We start from the raw sequence: 20,571 nt of genomic DNA, 5'->3' as shown, positions 1-20,571 counted from the left end.
ACACACATGCTAACCATTCGCCCATTCAACCCCCCTGAACAAAATAATAAACTGAAATATTATAATAATTAAAATATTTATTATTCTAAATATACAATTTAAATATATTCTATAATTCTTCTTTAGGATCTTTTTCTCTGCTACCAGATTTTTCTATAAAATCTATAAAACCATCTTTTGTACGTGATCCCGAAAACATTTCTTTAAATTTACCCCCCTTGTAAAATTTAATCGTTGGGTACCCTTTAACTTCCTCTTTCTTACAAATATCTGAAAACATAGACAAATATAATCTTCATGAGAATTTAGAGGTTCATAAAATATACAATAGCTTAAAGATCGGTTCCCAGAAAAGTATTTATCGGGTGGTTATTTCCAATAAAAGTATGGCAAATTTGGTGTATATGGAAAGTAGAGATATCCAATCTTACTAGAAAAATACTAGATTCCTGAAAAACACTCATGGAGTGTATACAGGACAAAAATGTCAGGGTTCCCCTAATCAACAGCCCGACGATTAGGAATATCTGCACACGTGACAACAAAGGTTGCATGCGGAGATTGAGCGCTTGATGTACATCTTGATAAACTTTATGAAGAGTTAGACGTACAACACTTTCTGAGATAAAAATCACGGAAAAAGACGCAGGCAGTGGATAATTCAAGAATTTAATTAGGATTTGATAATTTTAATAAATAGTCAGCGATTAAAGACAACATCATCTTGTGTATGCAATGAATTCTCCTTCGACTTCGCACCCGTAAGTCACGTGACACAAACATGACTTCTTCTGATCAATAATTTACAAGGGTATTCCTTGACAATTACAATGTTTTGAGAAGGATTTGAAGCAAATTTATAATAAATTAATATGTTTTTCGGCCAAATATATCATCAAATCACCCAGTTTGTACACAGGAATGTATCTTTAATATTCAAGACCAAAGAAATCTATGCACTTTTGGGTCATTCAATATCAAATCAACCCAATGAGATAAATGTGTGTTAATAAGTTATTACTATTACCAAACTGATAAGGAAGGAAATGAGGTTTAGTGTCAACTCAACATAACTAGGTCATTACTAGATTAACATGTATGGTCCAAACATGACCTTGAATAGAGGACAGACCTTATAATCCACAGTGTAGCACATTAGACCACTTGGCCAACTACCCCTCATAAATGTTTTTTGTTAATCAGAACCCCCATTCTTAATTATCTTTATTTGCATGCATAATCACTGTATAGTTGAATATAAATATACCTTTATTTTTTGTACAATCAACAGCAGCTAATTTTTTGGTTTCACTTTTTATATATTTATCTGCTGCAGCTTGGTAATCTGGTTTAGCTTTCTTACAATGGCCACACCAGGGAGCATAAAACATCACCAATACCGAATAATGGTTCTTTATAAAATCTCCAAAATTTTCATCTGTTAAATGATTAACACCACTTTTTATAGTACTCCATTCTGGTTCTGGTGGAGGAGGTGGTGGTGGGGCTTTAGGACTGAAAAATACATAAACACAACAGTTTATAATTTCCATGTCAAATTATAACAAGCTTCTACATTTATTTACAGAATGCAAGGTGTCTCAAGATCCCCTTTTTCTATAATATCCTTCGATCATTGTATGCCTGAATTACTTATCATAGTTAGGGTGACCCACCATAAATAAATATCTCCATATATCTCGACAATTACGCCACAATATTTATATATATGCCAAGCCTCAAATCAGTTTCACACAATTATAGTCACTACATAAACGATCATGTTGTACTTAATAAGCTATGACCATTAATCATGTATAAATAATAGACTGAAAACTGGTTCCAAGAGTCGTCCATAACATCCAGACACTTTTGAGTAAAAGATAGGTTACGTGCCCTTGTTTTGAAATTAGTCTCGCTTAACCAGTCTATCGACCATTCTACGTCTGATTGACAGGTCGGGATAATCAAGACTACTTTTTTACGAAACATAACAGAAAGCTAGAACAAGAAATTGAATTTAGAAATAAGCACGTTAGGTAGCTCAACAATCGTTAGGTAGCTCAACAATCGTTTTAAGAAGCTTGTAAAAGTAAAATGAAACTACTGCTAGTATCATGTTCCTGTCTAACCCGAGTGATTCAGAGATATTATTTGTACTAAACCAAAAGATGCCGCTCTTAACGGTACAGTTAATGATAAAGCGATTTAAAAAATGAAACGAACGTAATTTCTAAATCTGCTGTAATAACCAAGACGCTTAATTTTACTGCTATTCAAAATCGTCAACAATAAATTTTTTACGGCTGTAATAGTTGATAGATTTGTAGAGAATTGCACGTGCCATGGCTATTTATAGTATCATACTGTCAGAAAGTTGGTCTCGGCACGGCGAATGTGCACGCTTCAGTGGTAGTCTCGAACTATCAGCGGTGGACTGTATTTCTGTGAGTACATGGGTCACCCTATCATATAGGCTGGTTGGAGAAGGTGACAAATCCAGCTTAGTGGGAAGAAATTCCTACCCAAATGATTTCTTCATTTTCTGAAACAACTATGTCCCTAGTGTTCCAGAAAAATTTTCCCCGCCGATCGGAGTTGAGCAAAATTTTTTACAGCACTTTGAACTTTTGACCCCCTAGGCCAACATAATGAAAATGAAAACCATTTATAACTTCAAAAATATCAATTTTACAGCCTAGAAATGTATTATCAACATATAGGAAAGTGATACCAAGGAATCCAGAAATGACGCCAAAAGTAACGCGCGACGTCACCGTGACGCCAGAATACAAAATGGCGGAACTATTACGTCACTGTGACGTCAGAATTCTTTTCTCCTTTGTCAAATATACGCAAGTTGTAATTTCTTATTCTAACTAGCCACTCTGCTTATTCTGACTTGTATCCAACCCTGAAGCTGGTCTGACTTGTATCCAGCCCTGAAGCTGGCCGTGGATCAAACTGAAAGTAGTTTTACGCACGAGGCACGTTTACGACTTCTCAACAAATTGCTGGTTCATCGTCGAGGTCATTAATGGCTCAGACATTGCTTCCGACCATTGACAGAGTTTGTATCGAATGCGGGGAAGGTGTGAAAAATGGACATTTGACCAAAGTCGGCAAAACTGGACGAGAAACGTTGATGAAATCATGCGAGGCTCATGTGCATAAAAACTTGAAATGGAAATTCCAACAGGTAGATTTATGCTATATTCATGAATATTGTCGTAGAAATATCAATGAGAATTATCGCAAACGGGCGAATGATGCCGGATGTTCGGGTGATGATGATACCGCGAAGAAATTACGATCGAGTTTGTCCACGTTTGATTGGAATATACACTGCCTATTCTGCTCAGCCCCAGCCATACAAGACACAAAAAACCCAAATCGCGACCCCATCGTGATTGTGCGAACCCTGGAATTGAAGCAATCACTTCTTAGAGACTGTGATGCAAAAGCCCATCGATGGACCGAGGATGTTAAACCGCGATTATTGTCATGCAATGATTTAGTTTCTCCAAACAGCCGCTATCATAAGCGATGCTACCATGAATTTAAATTGTCAGAAATCCCCGTTTCAGACGTACCCGGACGTCCAGTTAATAAAACCCATGCTGTTAATTTTGAGCTATTATGTGATTGGTTGGAAAAAGAAGTTGAACCTTACTCACTTACAGAACTCTATGAAAAAATGATTGATTTGAGTGGTGATCCTGACAACGTATGTTCTGAAAAGTGGATGAGAGAAAGGCTAAAACAACGGTACGGGGATCATATATTCTTCGCTCAAGCATGTGGGACGAGAAAAGACGTTGTGTGTTTTAAAAATATGGCGGGTTACATAGTTAACCAGTCATGGTGTGAAAATCAAGAAAATGATGTAGAGTCTGAATCACGTAGAATCATGAAAACGGCTGCGCGACTCATCAAAGCAGAGATAAAGGAACGACATTATGAAAAAGAAACTTATCCTAACCAAAACGATGTTAAAGATGTTGACACTTGTCAATCGTTTCTAGTGAACAGTATGCGTGTATTTTTGAAAGAGCTGATTGGAGAGACCCTGAAATCTGCGGCAATCGGCCAAGCCCTAACTCAAGCCACTAGGCCTCGGTCGGTGATTGCTCCATTGCTGTTTGGTCTTGGTCTTGAAACAGATCATATGATCGGTTCAAAGTGGATGATAGAAGAACTATGGTCATTGGGGTTTTGCACATCGTATGATGAGATTCAACTTTTCAAAAACTCGCTGGTGCAAGATGCTGATATCAATAACTTTTCAATAGAAAAGTCAACACCTGTTAGTTTTGTTGCTGACAACGCTGACGCCAATATTAAAACCATAGATGGTAAAGGGACATTTCACGGCCTTGCTATTATATGCGCCACAAAACAGAGGCTAAAACGATATGATAACAAGTCAGTTCGACGACGTGCCAGGGTAAAAGTTTCCGAGATCACAGAAAATAGAGGTATACCCATTTTGAATTACGTACAACTAGGAGTCAGGACCACCTGCACTAAGTGGGGTCAAATTGAAACCATTAGTTCAGCTGCAAGTCCCTTATGTCGAGATGCCGTGGATTTATTATTCCAACATCATTTGGTCTTCAACTTTGTTCATTCGTTGTCGGGAATCAAATGAATCGTGGTTAAATTGGTCTGGTTTTATGACTTACATATTCAAAGGTACTGATGAAACTGACCTTGATAGCATTGCAATCTTACCGTTGATAGACTTGAACCCCAGCGATGAAACAACACTATTCTCTTGCCTCAGTTACATATCCAAAGAGGTGAGCAAGTCGGCCGTCGATTCTACTTCTGTTACATTTGACCAACCGTTATATATCAAGGCGGTCGAAATCACTTTATCCAAATGCATCAATAATGTTTGTGTTAGAATGGGCCAATTCCATATGCTAATGAGTGCAATTGGAAGTTTGTTCCATTTTATGAAAGGTTCGGGTGTGGAAGATGCCTTGAAGGTAGTATATGCAGAAAACAGCATACCACAGATTATAAGTGGGAAAGCAATAGCTAGAGCGATCCGGGCTCTCCATTTGTTGGACGCCGCATTATCCTACAAATTGATATCAATGATGGAACCAATCTTTTCCGAAGAAGAGCTCCTAGAATTCACAAAAAAATGCCTTATGCTCGAGGAATGTAAACTTGAAGACATTGTAGATGCCATCCACCGATGTGGTTTGGACGTCAAACTATCTTTGCTGAAAGACAACTTGAAAAGTAAGTCTAGAACTTGTAAACTATGGATAAACTTTTTAGAGCAAATCAAAACTGTTGAATATTTCATAGCTTGTGACAGACTTAAATTTTGGGATGGGCATCTCAACATCACGAATGAACTTCTTCCATTGTTCGCTGCAGCGGGACATGGGCATTATGCCAAGTCTGCTCGACTATATCTGCAGCAAATGCGTGAACTTCCCCACACTCATCCAAATTTACATGAACTCTACGCGCAAAAAGGTATGCATGTAATACAACGGTCGGGTCATCCGTTCAATGGCTTACCAAACGATCTCTGTATTGAACAAACCGCCATGCGATCGATGAAAATTCGCAGTGGACTGACTCATGGTCGCGGGTTCACTGAAAGTGTGAGACAACAATTCGTCTATTGTAAACCTTTTATAATCGCGATGCACATGGCCATGTCAAATTTGACCGGTAAAGACCTACACACATCTGAACAGCATGTTGAATGTGGTATTTCGCGTCGAGGAACAGACACCGATCATCTAATTAAATTGATCGATTGGTTTGATACAAACAATCCGTTCGATTGCGAAGTCTCCGACTTGCGGTCACTCTCGACTGGGTTGACGTCCCAATCCGGGGACGGGATAAATTGTGATGACGCCGTAACTATCGGATACAAGATCCAAGAATCTCTTAACAACGTTATTTTTTCGGAAGCAAAGATCCGACGATCTAGTGTCGTGAAGACTCTGGATGACCTGAAGCCAGGTGTTAAAGTTCAAGGCAAGACAGTGCGAGTGCAACCAGAAGTTCTTTTTCAAAGATGTATTACGGTGGCACAGCGGACAGATACAGATATTCAACAGTTCTTCAAATATGAGTTGAGTGCCTTCCCGTCCTCACTGTTTGCAGGAGCTTTCATGCGACATGTAACCAAGTCCGATCTTGCTCAGCATTTGCTCAAGAACGTTTCACCCGTTTCGAACACTTCGCTCACCAATGAAATAACTGTCATTGATGGAGGTCTGCTAATTAATTTTGTAAGGTGGAATAAGGGTACGAATATCTCCAACATCTTAGAAAACTATCGGTCATTTGTAAAAAGATTTCCCTCGCCAATCGTCGTGTTCGACGGCTATGAACCAAATATTAAGGATCATGAGCACGAGCGCCGAGCTGCTACGTCTAAATATAGGAGCAGTGACATTTCTCTGAAATCGGACACCACAGTTATCTATAGTCAAGCCCAGTTTCTGGCCAACACTGAAAACAAAATCCGTCTAATCAATCAGGTAGTCAACGATCTTGAATCCCATGGAGTCCCGACAAAATGGTGCAATGGTGATGCAGATGTCACTATTACTAAGACGTGTATTGACTACGCTAGAAATTGTCAACCTGTTACGGTAGTTGCCAATGACACAGATATTTTGGTCTTATTACTGCACCACGCGAAAGCAGAAATGGCGACAATTCATCTTCGCCACTTGGACAAAAAGCGGAACACCTATGACATAAAATCAGTCTGCAGCGCAATGGATAAAACTGTATTAGACAATTTATTGTTCATTCACGCCTGGTCTGGGTGTGATACCACTTCTGGTTGTTTCGGATTCGGTAAATTGGGACTTCTTAAACATACGAACAGTGACATCTTTCGAGAAGCTAGCAAGACAATAGCTTCACCTGGAAGTTCCCAGTCCGAAGTATCTGAAGCTGGAGAAAGGTTATTCTGTGTAATGTATGGTCACAAAAATGAGATATCTCTGACTAAAGTCCGGTACCTAAGTTACAAAGCTATGATCGCTGAAAAAATTTCCATTCAAATCAATAGACTTCCTCCAACAGCTGCCGCGGCCGAGCAGCATGCTCACCGCGTTCATGTTCAGGTTAGAATTTGGGATGAACTAGACGATGGCGTCGATCCTGTGAATTGGGGTTGGCAAGTGATAGAGCATAGATACGTTCCCATCGCGACGATTCTTCCATCAGCACCAGACAACGTTCTGAATTTCATCCGGTGTAAATGTAAATCGTTGAAAAACCAATGCTCGTCATGTTCTTGTATTCAGAATGGTTTGAAATGTGTTGAAGCGTGTGGAGGATGCCACGGGGAGGGTTGTCTGAATAGCGAACAAATCAGCATTGATTTAGAAGATGAATTTGGCACGGGGTAGAACAAATCAGAACTGAAGAATATTTTGATGATTTTATTGATGATGATCCGAATGAATATTTTATGGTGTCCAGAATGTTCCTCTTGTCTATCTGTTTGCTGTTGTTGCTTTATTCACAACACGTCTCCGCCATTTTGAATTTTGGACATCAAAGTGACGTCATAGTTCCGCCATTTTGTATTCTGGCGTCACGGTGACGTCGTACGTTATTTTTGACGCCATTTCTGGATTCCTTGGTATCACTTTCCTATATGTTGATAATACATTTCTAGGCTGTAAAATTGATATTTTTGAAGTAATAAATGGTTTTCAGTTTCATTATGTTGACCCAGGGGGTCAAAATTTCAATATGGTGTAAAAAATTTTGCTCAACTCCGATCGGCGGGGAAAATTTTTCTGGAACACTAGGGACATAGTTGTTTCAGAAAATGAAGAAATCATTTGGGTAGGAATTTCTTCCCACAAATTTTCTATCCCGACCAGACTAATAGTGCTATTACAATTCTTTCTATCTTATTGCCGCATTTACATCTTTTTTTTATATTTTTTACAATTATGTCTTCCAAATCAGGAATTTTGAATTGATTAGAATTAAGACCAAAATTATCATTGAACATACATTCTCAACAATAATTTAAAAACAACTCACTTTTTCATAAAATCTACAATGGCTTTCTCTGTTCTTCCAGCAGAATATGTCATTTTTTCAATACCTTTTCTATAAATATAAAATAATCAGTGAATAAATACTAAATCTAACAAATATTAATGTACAGAAACTGCTTTCATATTTATAATGGCCAGACTATTCTGATTCGGGTGAAAAATACATCGTCTATTTCAGTGATTCTCAACAAGTGTGCCGCTAGATCTTACTAGGTGTGCCGTGAAATTTTGAATGGCACACTAAGAAAATGCGAAAAACAAGTGATCCCAATTGAGTATTCACTGGTGTCTACTGATAAGTTCATAGCTGTGTTTTTACTTTATTTAGTTTGAGTTATTCTATGTCTCTATGACTTGTCTGTCTACACTACAGTTGTATGCCGCCTGACTTGCCATGTTTTTATTTTGCAAAATTCAAATATTTTTCATATATATTTAGCCAGGTGTGCCACATTTTTTTCATGTGTTCCAAGGTGTGCCGTTGGCAAAAAAAAGGTTAAAGAACCACTGGTCTATTTCAGTAGATGTTGTGGGTTGATTTATTTTGTGAAATGACAATGTTTGTATAGCATTAATTAAAATAAGCCAAAATTTAAACTAAATAAAAATAAAACATCAGATCAACCCAATTAAATACTTTACTTCGACCTTACTCATTTTTTTCACGTGTTCCAAGGTGTGGCGTTGGCAAAAAAAAGGTTAAAGAACCACTGGTCTATTTCAGTAGATGTTGTGGGTTGATTTATTTTGTGAAATGACAATGTTTGTATAGCACCAATTAAAGTAAGCCAAAATTTAAACTAAATAAAAATAAAATATCAGATCAACCCAATTAAATACTTTACTTCGACCTTACTCATCTGTTTTGGTTCTTTGAAACCAACCAGTAGATGATAAAGTTCTACCTTGGTGGCCACTCATAAAGGCATTATTTTGTGCCCAGCTTCTTGTAAAAAAACACCACAATGATCATGTGATTTGATTTGTTTTCCAACATCATTTAACCATCAACAGCCATTTAAAAGTAAATTCTAGAGTCTATGACATCAAGCTTAGGACACTGGCTGCTGTGGAAAGTCGAGCCATTGCATAGCAAATGAGCGAATTCTCAGTAATTTGGTTACAGCAGATATTAAGAGTTTTTGTATACTTACACAAAATATTTGAGTGTTGGATAACCTTTGACCTCAAATTGTTTAGCTATTTCAGGATATTTAGTAGCATCTACAGCTGCTAATCTAGAAGTCGGTAAATCTTTCTTTAAAACATCAGCTGCTGATTTATACACTGGTTTCATACTTTTACAATGACCACACCCTAAAATAGACAACATTTTCTACTAAAAAAAACCAGATCAAGAAAATTAAACAGTGTTTAACATATATTTATATGACTGGGTTAACTTTTTTGTTTACCATTTACTCCTTACAAGTTAGGGAATTAGGGAAGAATGGAGAAAAGGAGCTACTATTTCAGTATAGACTTTAACCCCTTAACTGCGTAGGACGTTATATAACGTCCTGGACAACTGCCACTCACCGTGTGTAGGACGTAATATAACGCCCTGGAGGTATTTTCCCGAACCTATTCTTCGAACACAATCTTACCATGTGGAAGACGTAATAATACGCCTGGTCGAGGAAATGTAATTGAAGGGAGACAACTCTTTTTACTGTTAGTTTTATTATGGTTTAAGACCACTCAAATTTGTATTTAGAAAAAAATAGGCCCAAAAATGACGTTTTCGTCAAATTAATTACGCAATAGGGGGTAGTTTAAGTCAAATTAATTACACAGTTAAGGGGTTAACAACAGCATTGGTACATAGCAGCCAGTTCATTTCACTGATTACCGGACAGATTTAGCTTGTTTGTTTTAACACCGTATTCCAACTTCACAAAATCTTACATATCTTCCAGCAGAAGATATATAACCAAACATTGCCAGATATTATAGCTGTGTTTAATGACAAAGTTTCACCCTTACTCCAATCAAAACCCATATCCCAAAAGAAATTTCTTGATAGTAATTATTGTAAAATGTTTAAAATCAATAGGCTTCTTCATAAAAATTGTGTATAAAACTCTTGATAGTTTTCTTTATTAGATAGCAACATGGTGCATAACTTACATGGTGCATAAAACATAACTAAAACTTGTTCATTTTCTAGTAAAAATTGAGAAAATGTTGTATCTGTTAAATGTGCTATTTCTGATTTCTCATCACTCCATTCTTTTTCTACTGGTGGTGGGGTTGGGGCTTTAGGACTGAAATAAACAAGTATTCAAACTAAAATCATAATAAATGTATAGAACTATGTCCTCATTACAGCTCATTCTCAAGTTACTGACATTAAACCATTTCCATATCAAAACTCTTCCCAGACTTCACAAACCTGTGTGGTGTGTCTTTTATCGGTCATGTGTGTGTATAAAATTCAGACAAAAACTATATTGTGCAGAGCATCCACACAGTGGCAAATTAAAGGGGGTGGCTGACTGGACTGAAATCAGGCCCCAAAAAATTGTTAACAGAAAAAAAATTGTTTGGGTGTAAAATAAATTTCATATTTTAATAGACCAGGATTTCTTACTAGTGACAACAATATACTTCAGTGCAAGAGCAGACATAAGAGGCATATATATAGATTAAGCTTTTTTGCATGTCACCTATGGAATAATTATTGTACTTTCAAAACTTACTTCTTCATAAATTGTACTAAACCATCTTTAGACCTTGATGACCCTTCAAAGGCATATTCTCCATTTCTAATAATAAAGAGAAAAGTAAAAAATAAAAATAGAAAATGTTATTTGAAAAAAGTCAGACATTTGTACAGTATAGAATTTGTAATATTTTTGGCATCTTTATTTTCGGTTGCTCAAGAAAGATTAAGCAAACTTTAAATAATTTGATTACTGTGGTAATTAGAATGTAATAACAACAAAACACATACTTATTATAGAATGTAATAAATACACTTACTTAAAATATTTTACTGTTTGGTATTATTATGAAAAAAATAAAGAAAAGAATTGTAAAATATTAGAAAATAATTCCTTTTACAGGTTAACTTTCTGTGTTGAAAATCCCATTCTTTTTTAATCACATACCAGATCCAATCCCAAAAGAAATAGAGGACACTTATAATTTACCGGTACTTGCTATTTCTCATTTTGTAAATCATCGAGCAATCAAATTGATTATCTCTACACAGCTTAAGCAGAAAAGGCTCAACCTTAAACAAAGTTTTGATGCAGTGAAACTATACACCACGTTTCATCACTCTCACTCAATACGAATTAAAGTTTTTGTTTAAAGCATCAACAAATCAAATTGCTTATCTCTGATAAATCTAAGCATAAATTGCACATTGATCAGATGAAAGGACAGCCAGACAAACCAATTTCAATAGAGCATGCTTGCTTCGAAAAGCAGGAGACCATATGCAATGTATTTCATTAAGTAGTATTCTACCCTTCAATTCAGTTTATATTAATAGACAATATTCTCTCTCTACCTTGGATTCAAAAAGCAGTGCACTCAATTATATAATATGACAATTGTTGAGAGGGTCATAAAATAAATTACATTAAACAAGCTCTAGCAAATTTACAAGTTAAACATATAAATCGAACAAAACACACTATATTGAATGCTAATGTAACTTACATGTAGGAAATCCAGTAACTTCAAATCTTTGAGCTAACTGTCTATCTACTGTAGCATCTACAGCTGCTAAAACACCATCTTCCTAAAAATATTCAATATAATAATACAAATTTTATCAAATATTGTTCAGACTCTTCCAAGACCTGGTTTATAAAGAATGAGGTCTATGTATTGTCAACACAATATGTAGGTTATTTATAGACCCAAATATGTTAATTTTTATTTCAATAGTAACATGCAGAATGCAATATATACAGAATGTTGCCCAGACAGTGGTGTTTCTGCCTACTCTTATTCAGTTTCCAGGTCTTTTTTGTACTATCCGATAGACTAGGTATACTTTCCTTGTCAGTCTTGAAAGTGCTACCTATATTTTTTAAAAATAGGAAAGAAAACAAAGGGAGATAATGCCATGTCAACTAACATGGGTTTATTTTCTATGTGCCACCAATGGATAACGGATTAATAGACTAATAGGCTAAAGATATCATTGTGATTCTTCTCCGCTCAGGCCAAGTATCCTTGGTTTAAACCTATCTTTGTACACTTCAATGCCATTTTGGGAATGGCATTCATCATTTTTCTGTTTACTTGTGTAACAGAACTGCACTGGGGAATAGAATTTTGATTAACATACATATTTCCATTTATCTTCTACTGCTAACATGTAGACTGGATCTCAGATTTATGGCAACATCGGCACAAATAGAAACACATCCTCACAATTTTTTAAACCCAACAGGTGTTACAACTACAAAGTTATAAGTAACTTTACATAAGGCTTAGAACAACATAACTATAAGAGCACTGTTTCATAAACCAGGAAGTTTTGTCTTCATCTGGTTTGGGCCGAGACAGTTCCTTGATTTTACCTTGACAGTGGAGCACAACAGAGGGTCTGGTAGGGAAAAGCGTCTATTCAAATTGAGGTCAATTTGTTGGCATATAAAATAAATGTTGACAGAATTAAATGATGAGTAGATGTAAATACTGCTATACAGGTGAAATGTCCATCATGGCACACTGTATGGCTTATACCCATCTTCATTAGCCTGACTGGTGCAAAACACTGATACGTTAAACCCCCTTTTCTTTTCATTTATTTTGTCAGATAATTGATACCTAGTACTCACATTCTGTTCCTTAAGTAAGGTAGCTGCCTCTACATATGCTGGTTTCATATTCTTACAGTGACCACACCCTATAAAATAAAAAACAAACATTACTTGCCAAACACTCCCAGCAAGTTTGTAAAAATAGAAAACCACTAACAAATTGACTTGTCATTCAGTTTTTATTTGGGATACATGACGTCACTAAAATACACGGATGTAATGAAATGTTATAGTTTGTGTTCATTTTTTTTTAATCATTAAATTTTTTATCTGCCACACAAATTTGGCTAGACCTCTTTGAATTGGGTCATTTTTTAAAAAAAATAAGCTACATCTGTTTTGAATATTTTTTCAGTGTTGAGCTTCAGATATAACCAATTTCATTTTCCACCTTTCGAGAAATAAAAACTTAATTATATACACTTGCCCCAACACTAGATAAATTAACACATCAGGTCCACCCAATACAATTACACAATGAGCTCTTTTAAATTCAGTTTAATTTAAAGCTAACATATAGAATCTACAAAGTTCAAAAAGTATTTTTAAAAAAATAACAAAAAAACATTGCAGAACTTACAGGGTGCATAAAACATAATTAAAACAGATTTATGTTCTTTAAGGAATGTATCAAAATTTTCTGTGCTGAGGTAGTGTACATTTTCATAGCCTTCTAATTCCTTCCACTGATTCTTAACTTCATCCTTCTTTTTATCATCATCTTCTTTATCTTTAGGACCAAGATTTAATGGATCTTTCATAAAATTGATGAAATCAGGTTCCTGAAAAATATTTAATCAATTTCTATGAGGTTTTGGTGGGGGTTTTTATCTTTCAGAAATTGATATCATTTTAAGTTTAGTCTTGAACTCGTTTAATTTATGCATGTGGCAGAAATCTGATTAGAATTTTACTTATTTAGGCCATGAAAAAAATATATAGTTCTTAATCCTTTAAAAAAATCTGAGAGAATTTTATTTTGTTGAAGAATTAGGTGGCTAAATATCTAATATTATTTATTTAGATTAATTTACTGACCCTATTTGACACTTACGAAATCAACCGGAAATGTTTAACAGAGTTACCTCCCTTTACCACAGAAAATATGAATGTGGTAATCAGTCAAGAATAAAATGGTTAAAATCTTGCTTAAGACAATTCTTAATACTGTACAGAAGAAAACATTAATATAAGCTTATCAATGATTGTACCCACCTCTCGGCCACCCATATATTTTTGTGAATTTTTTCCATAATTAAAATATTTAAAAGTAGGATATCCTGTAACATCATGAGCTAAGCAGATGCCTGATTGTGTTGTACAATCTACAGCTGTAAAAGCCACTTTAGCATCATCTTTAAGTTTAGTAGCAGCTGCCATATATTCTGGTTTAGCTTTCTTACAATGACCACACCCTGAAAAAAAAAAAAAAAAAGAATATCAAATGACCAAACACGGTAATTAAAGATAATCAATTAGAGCTTATTGAATGTTTGAAGTCAAAATGTTATAATTTTCTTGCTGACCTAATACACAAATACCAGTAGTAGGATGTCCCGTGCAGCGAAAATTTTCCCTACAGAAAGTTGAACTCTACACGGCGAATGTGCACGCTTCAGTGGCTTGTCTCAAAGTGATTTCTGGCTAACCACGCGATGCAATAACACTCAGCATAAGAGTCTATGAATCTATAAATAGCTATCCCACGTGAAATTCTCTACACATCTATCAACTATTACAGCCGTAAAAAATCTATTGTTGACGATTCTGAATCGCAGTTATATTTAGCTTTTTGGTTATTACAGCAACTTTAGAAATTATGTTCGTTTTATCATTAACCATACGGTTAGGAGCAGCATCTTTTGGGCAAGTACAAATAATATCTCTGAAACACTCAGGTTAGGCAAGAACATGATACTAGCAGTAGTTTCATTTCACTTTTACAAGGTTCTTAAAACAATTGTTGAGTTGCCTAAAGTGCATGTTTCTAAATTCAATTTATTGTTCCAGATTTCTGTTATGATTCATAATAAAGTAGTTTTGATTATCCCGGCCTGTCAATCAGATGGAGAATGGTTGGTAGACTGGTTAAGCGAGAATAATTTCAAAACAAGGGCACGTAACCTATTTTTTTACTCAAAAGTGCCCGGATGTTATGGCCGACACCATTTTTCAGTTTAATATTTATGGATGGTTAAATGGTCATAGCTTATTAAGTACAACATGATCGTTTATTTAGTGACTATAAATGTGCGAAACTGATTTAAGGCTTGGTATATATATAAATATTGTGGTGTAATTGTCGAGATATTTGGAGATATTTATTTATGGTGGGGCACCCTAATAATGTATAAACTGAAGCCTTTATATGTGATAGGAGCTTAACATTATGAATGTTAGATCTCTTAATTCAAATCTTAGTCACTTAATAAGAAACAATTGATTTTAAAGTAATGAATTTTAAGCACCAGCACTAAAGATTTGAAAATCTAGTGTTATATGCTGTTTAATCTGACTTTCTGGTCAAATTTTAAATCCAGTCTCCAATGCTGTACTGTATGAACATAATGCATAAAGCTGAACTCCAAAGCCACAATTGTGAATGCTATTAACACAAAAAATTTTGAATTCCTATTGGTACCAATCTATCAATATCAAACATACCTTAATTTTATATGTTCATATTTCATGTGCTTTCACTAACACATTACAGAAGAAATGAATGAAATAGAACAAATATTTCTCTGCAAACCTCATATCATAAATTAGTGATTCTTGAAAATGTCAAGCTTGTAACTGAATCTTGACAATGCCGCCAAGCTTGTAATTGAATTTCAACAAATTTAAGTTTTGGGAGAATTTTTAAGAAAATTCCTATAAAATTACAGGATATATTTACTTACATGGAGCATAAAACATAACTAATGCATGTTTTTTCTTTTTAAGTACAGGTTTAAAATTTTCATCTGTAAGATGAACAACATCACTTTCAGTTTCCTCCCATTTAGGCTCTGGTGGTGGAGGAGGTGGGGGTTCCTTGGGACTATTAAAAAAAGGTTACTTTTAATATCAAAACATCAGTGTTCATACACAGACCACTAACTACAAAACTAGAATATAACAATGGAACATAACATTTTGTGTAAACAATAGTTTGATCTTTGTGAGACTAACTTACAATTACTGTTTCTATGTTCATGTTAATAATGTGTAATTTAGCCAGGTGCCTGTAACTACCGTACTCTACATTGAATTATAACTAGTTATATTATTAAGTGCATGCCAACATGTACATGGACCTCAGGTTTTTGTTCCATCTGAATGACTAGACAACATTTACATGTCAGCCCAGTAGATGCTATCCCGGAGATTTTTCTCATTGAACACAAGGATTTGCACCTGTGACATTCTTGTGTATCATCCAGTTCACTAATTTACCCCTGCAACACATGATCAGATATGAGAACGTTCACATTGCTGGTGAAAACTGACATGAGGCTGCCACTTACAAAATTATTGCCTCAATATATCGGTTTCATACTATTAATATTCATAGAAAATCAATAAATTATTCCATTTTAGGCATAAAATTATTCAAAATACTTACTCTTTCATAAATTCAATTATCTTATCTTTTGTTCTTTCATTAAAATCGTATTCAAATTTTCCATTTCTAAAATATCAAAGAATAAGCATTTTGTAGCTTATTTCAAGAGATAATAGGAAGGTAACTAACTATATTGAATGTTTCTCACAGAATATACAAAGGGCATTCTGTCATGGATAACTTTTTAAAAGCAACAAAAACAGTTATCTTCTGTCAAGTTTAGGAGACTCTTTCCTTTCTTTTGTCCATTTTAATGGTAATTCTCAGTAGAACTTGTTAGATTTCCTTTTGTGATGTGGCATTTTACTCTTTTTCTCAAAATCATTGCATAATGCAGTCTAGTAATAAGTATAAAAGAACTGACCACTCATAACCTTACAAACAAGACATATAACATACAAACACTGTAAGTAATAAATAATAAAAGTACTATGAAATCAAGAGAATAGATCTGTAAGTATCCACTGGTGTTGGTTACAAGACTATGAATGTGTGCCATAGATTGTGTGAAAACACTATTTATTTGCTTGCCTAATGACCCTCAACAAGCAACATCAGAAGTTAAGTCTACAGATGTCATTTTAGTACAAATTAAAATTCACAATTTTCAAAAAATTGCAGAAAATTAACCATTCAAGTGTGGGACATATACAAACATTTATACAAACGAATAGAAAAATCATTAAACTTGTATTAATATTTTTAAAAGTTTATTTCACTAAGAGAGGAATAAACCATGAAATGAACTATTATTGTTGAATTTGAAATATTCATTTAAACACAAACAAGTACAAAATGAACTGTTATTGTTAAACTTCTAAAATAGATTTGAATAAAAACATGTATTGAAATTTTATCTATTTACATATATAGTTTTTTTTATCATTCAATGATCTAAATGATTAAATAACTTATAAAACAAATAAAAGTACTTACACAAAATACTTTACTGGAAATATGAAAGTAGAAATAAGATAATTTCAGAATTTAGAAGTAAAAAAATCAATAAATCCACTAATAAAGACATTTTGTAAGAAATTATGTTCAATAAAGTTAAGCATAAAGTAAATGTATAAAAGATAAAGTTAATAAAAAATCTATAATAGCTTTTAATCAAGAAAAAAAAGACCAATATATTGACTATTAAAAGTTAATTGGTACATATATTTCATCAATCACTTCAATCATTACTGTAAATTATTTTATTCATTATCAGGTTTTAAAATAGTTTCCAAATTCCAAACATATACTGCTTAAAATTAAATGGTGTTTTTTTTAATAGAATTTCTATACATTATATTTTATTACCTGTAGGAAAACCTTTAATTTTATGTTCCTCAGCACTTTTTCTACTTTTTGTAGCATCTACAGCTGCTAAAATACCTGGTATCTACAATATAATAGGAATATAATGTTCCTTTTTAAGAAAACAGAAACAGATTTCATTAATAGAAAATGACTACAAAATGAATTGCATATTGATTTTTTTAAGCGTACTTACATTTTCTGCTTTTAATAAAGCAGCAGCTTCTGTATAACCTGGTTTCATCTGTTTACAATGACCACACCCTATAATATATAGACAATATATGCAGGTTATTAATTAAAGAGTTTTTAATCTTTGTATAGAAAAGAATAACTTGCTATAAATGAGTTTGCTTACACGGTGCATAGAACATGACAAGAGCAGACGATTGTTTATCTAATGATTCCTGGAAGTTTTCATCAGTTAAATGAACCACATCAGATTCTTCATCTGACCATTCTGCTTCTTTCTCTGGTGCCTTTGGTGGACTTGGACTAAAATACAAAGAAATACGTACTTTACATACTTGACAAGCGTTATAAAACTGAAAGTATTTAAGTATAAAATGCCTAGCGATCCAAATAGTACAATTCTACATCTATCTCCTAGATTTCTCAAATACAGACAGATTCAAAACAAATGGCAAAAGAAACCCAAATCAAATATGTCATAAACACAATGCTACAACAATTTTGTTTGTTATTTTCAGGATATCATCCCAGAATATGTGACCAAAAGATTATATGTCACTGCTTGCAGAATTCTACAGCACTGAGATACTGATATTGTTAATACTACAGACAAAACTAGATCAAAGAAAAATATCATAAATATCATAAATTTATTTTCTCTGGAATATGTATTAGAATAATCCTTTCTCCCATTATTCGTTTTCCTGCAATGTCTATTCAAGAAACTTGTGATAATGTGTCAAAACAAATATGACCTACTTTTTCAACCAAGATACAATTCCATCTTTATTATTTTCACCACCATATTGGAATTTTAATTTACCATTTCTGAAATAAAGAAATATTAGATGAAATATGAACCGTGTTTTAATAATAAAATTTTGACATACTCTGTATTCTGATTCATCATCACATTGATTAACACAACAGACTTCTAACAAATTAAAATATACTCAAGTTATATTGACATTAAAGCTACCTGTATGTTTCAAATATCTACATTCTATATGTTTCACGTGGTTCGTGAATTATCAACCTTTCAGCTGATGGCTATTGGTTGATCAGTGGTAGATGCCCAAATACAACATGGATACAGGACAAATAACAATATACATGTACTGTACATTAGAATCTTTGGTTGGCTTTGTCTAAATAATTACTATTTTCAACAGAAGAGAGCTATGGGGAGGATACATAGATCATTATGTCCATATAATCTCAAGAATTATAATCAATTAGCACATTTTACCAGTAGACTTTCTGATTTGGTTTTCCTTGTTTCTGTTGCCATGCTTCTGGGTACGGTAATGTTCTAAGAATTTTTTTTTGGAATATTATAAATTATGACAGAAATTAATGTAGCATTACGCAGTGCATTAAAGCCTGGTACAGATCGATTAATTACATAAAAACATAAAATAAATTAAAACTACAGAAATTAATCGCTCTGCTGAACTGATGGATCTATGAATCCATCTTCTTTAATTTACATAAATTACTATATAGAACATGCAACAAATATCCAATTGATTCTATTCACCTGAATGGCTCTTTCTTAATTAAAGAAGCAAAAAAAGTTACTTACTCAAAGTAATATATAGTAGGAAAGCCTGTAATATTATATTGTTGTCTAAGAGCCATTTGTTGTGGTTTATCTACATCTATGCCTACTAAAACCTATAATATACGACATAATAAACACTATATAAAACCTCACCTATTAGGTCTATGCAGAAAAAAAAATCATTCCCTTAAACATAGTTTATTATGCCACTTGACATAATGTCAGACCGTAATATCTAAAGTGCATGTTAACATCATTCTACCACCTCACCTTTCAAATCAATCAGTTGAGGGCACTGGCCTCTCAATCATGCACAAAATTTTAAAAAATTAGCACCATAATACATTTAGCCCCTGGAGCTCATCACAGGATTATTCATCTTACTAATATAAATAATATGTATACAACCAATTTTAACACAAGACTACCGGTATGAATTTCCACAAGGATTTGTAAACCGATGGACAAGGGTGGCGATAAACACGTCAGAGATGGTAACAAAGTATATAACTATAAACTATCAATTAATCACATCTACATATAATAAAAGTCTACTCTACATGTAATAATAATCAGCAAACATAATTTCTCTAATAACTTACAGCTTTTCCCTTCATCTCTGTTGCAGCTGCAGAAAAGTCGGGCTTTAATCTTTTACAATAACCACACCCTACATAAAGAAAATGTATTTCTAAAACATTTGACACCACTTCCCATTTACTTATTTCTGAAGTTCACAAAGCAAACAATTCATTCTATCCTTATAAAAGTTGATAATATTTTCCTCAAAGATACATTCCCTTATGGTTACAATTGCATCGCCACTGCTGCAATATACGTCCACATTCCTGCTTTGATTGATATGACAAGAGGCAAAGGCTAGGTGTTGGGTTTGTTTTGCCAAACTTTACAGACAAATTATTAACAAAAACATTGGTGTGACACTGTCCCAGGCGGTCGGGGCATGCACTAAAATAAATAGTAGCTGTCTTTAGGTATAAGGAATAAATATGTCAAGTTCCAAGATGATCCATTCAGCAT

At 34.1% G+C, this 20,571-nt stretch overlaps 1 protein-coding gene across 1 annotated transcript in view; it reads right to left on the bottom strand.

Annotated features, from left to right (window-relative positions):
• Window positions 1-59: 59 nt before the first annotated feature.
• LOC126821438 (protein disulfide-isomerase A5) overlaps window positions 60-20,571 on the bottom strand; it is a 51,423-nt gene continuing 30,911 nt past the window's right edge. Inside the window, exons 8-27 of the mRNA XM_050549860.2 lie at window positions 20,133-20,200; window positions 19,552-19,643; window positions 18,726-18,794; window positions 18,133-18,269; window positions 17,971-18,038; window positions 17,778-17,859; window positions 17,406-17,418; window positions 16,470-16,535; window positions 15,766-15,905; window positions 14,078-14,277; window positions 13,443-13,644; window positions 12,881-12,948; window positions 11,748-11,829; window positions 11,061-11,073; window positions 10,778-10,843; window positions 10,206-10,342; window positions 9,230-9,392; window positions 8,059-8,127; window positions 1,268-1,515; window positions 60-270 (exon numbers count right to left, since the gene is read on the bottom strand). Of these exons, the coding sequence (XP_050405817.2) occupies window positions 110-270; window positions 1,268-1,515; window positions 8,059-8,127; window positions 9,230-9,392; window positions 10,206-10,342; window positions 10,778-10,843; window positions 11,061-11,073; window positions 11,748-11,829; window positions 12,881-12,948; window positions 13,443-13,644; window positions 14,078-14,277; window positions 15,766-15,905; window positions 16,470-16,535; window positions 17,406-17,418; window positions 17,778-17,859; window positions 17,971-18,038; window positions 18,133-18,269; window positions 18,726-18,794; window positions 19,552-19,643; window positions 20,133-20,200 (2,144 nt within the window). The 3' untranslated portion in view covers window positions 60-109. The remainder of the gene's footprint in view (window positions 271-1,267; window positions 1,516-8,058; window positions 8,128-9,229; window positions 9,393-10,205; window positions 10,343-10,777; window positions 10,844-11,060; window positions 11,074-11,747; window positions 11,830-12,880; window positions 12,949-13,442; window positions 13,645-14,077; window positions 14,278-15,765; window positions 15,906-16,469; window positions 16,536-17,405; window positions 17,419-17,777; window positions 17,860-17,970; window positions 18,039-18,132; window positions 18,270-18,725; window positions 18,795-19,551; window positions 19,644-20,132; window positions 20,201-20,571) is intronic.

This window comes from Patella vulgata, chromosome 5 (assembly GCF_932274485.2).
Source record: "Patella vulgata chromosome 5, xgPatVulg1.2, whole genome shotgun sequence".
Classification (NCBI taxonomy): domain Eukaryota; kingdom Metazoa; phylum Mollusca; class Gastropoda; family Patellidae; genus Patella; species Patella vulgata.
This window is presented reverse-complemented; position numbering and strand designations above follow the sequence as displayed.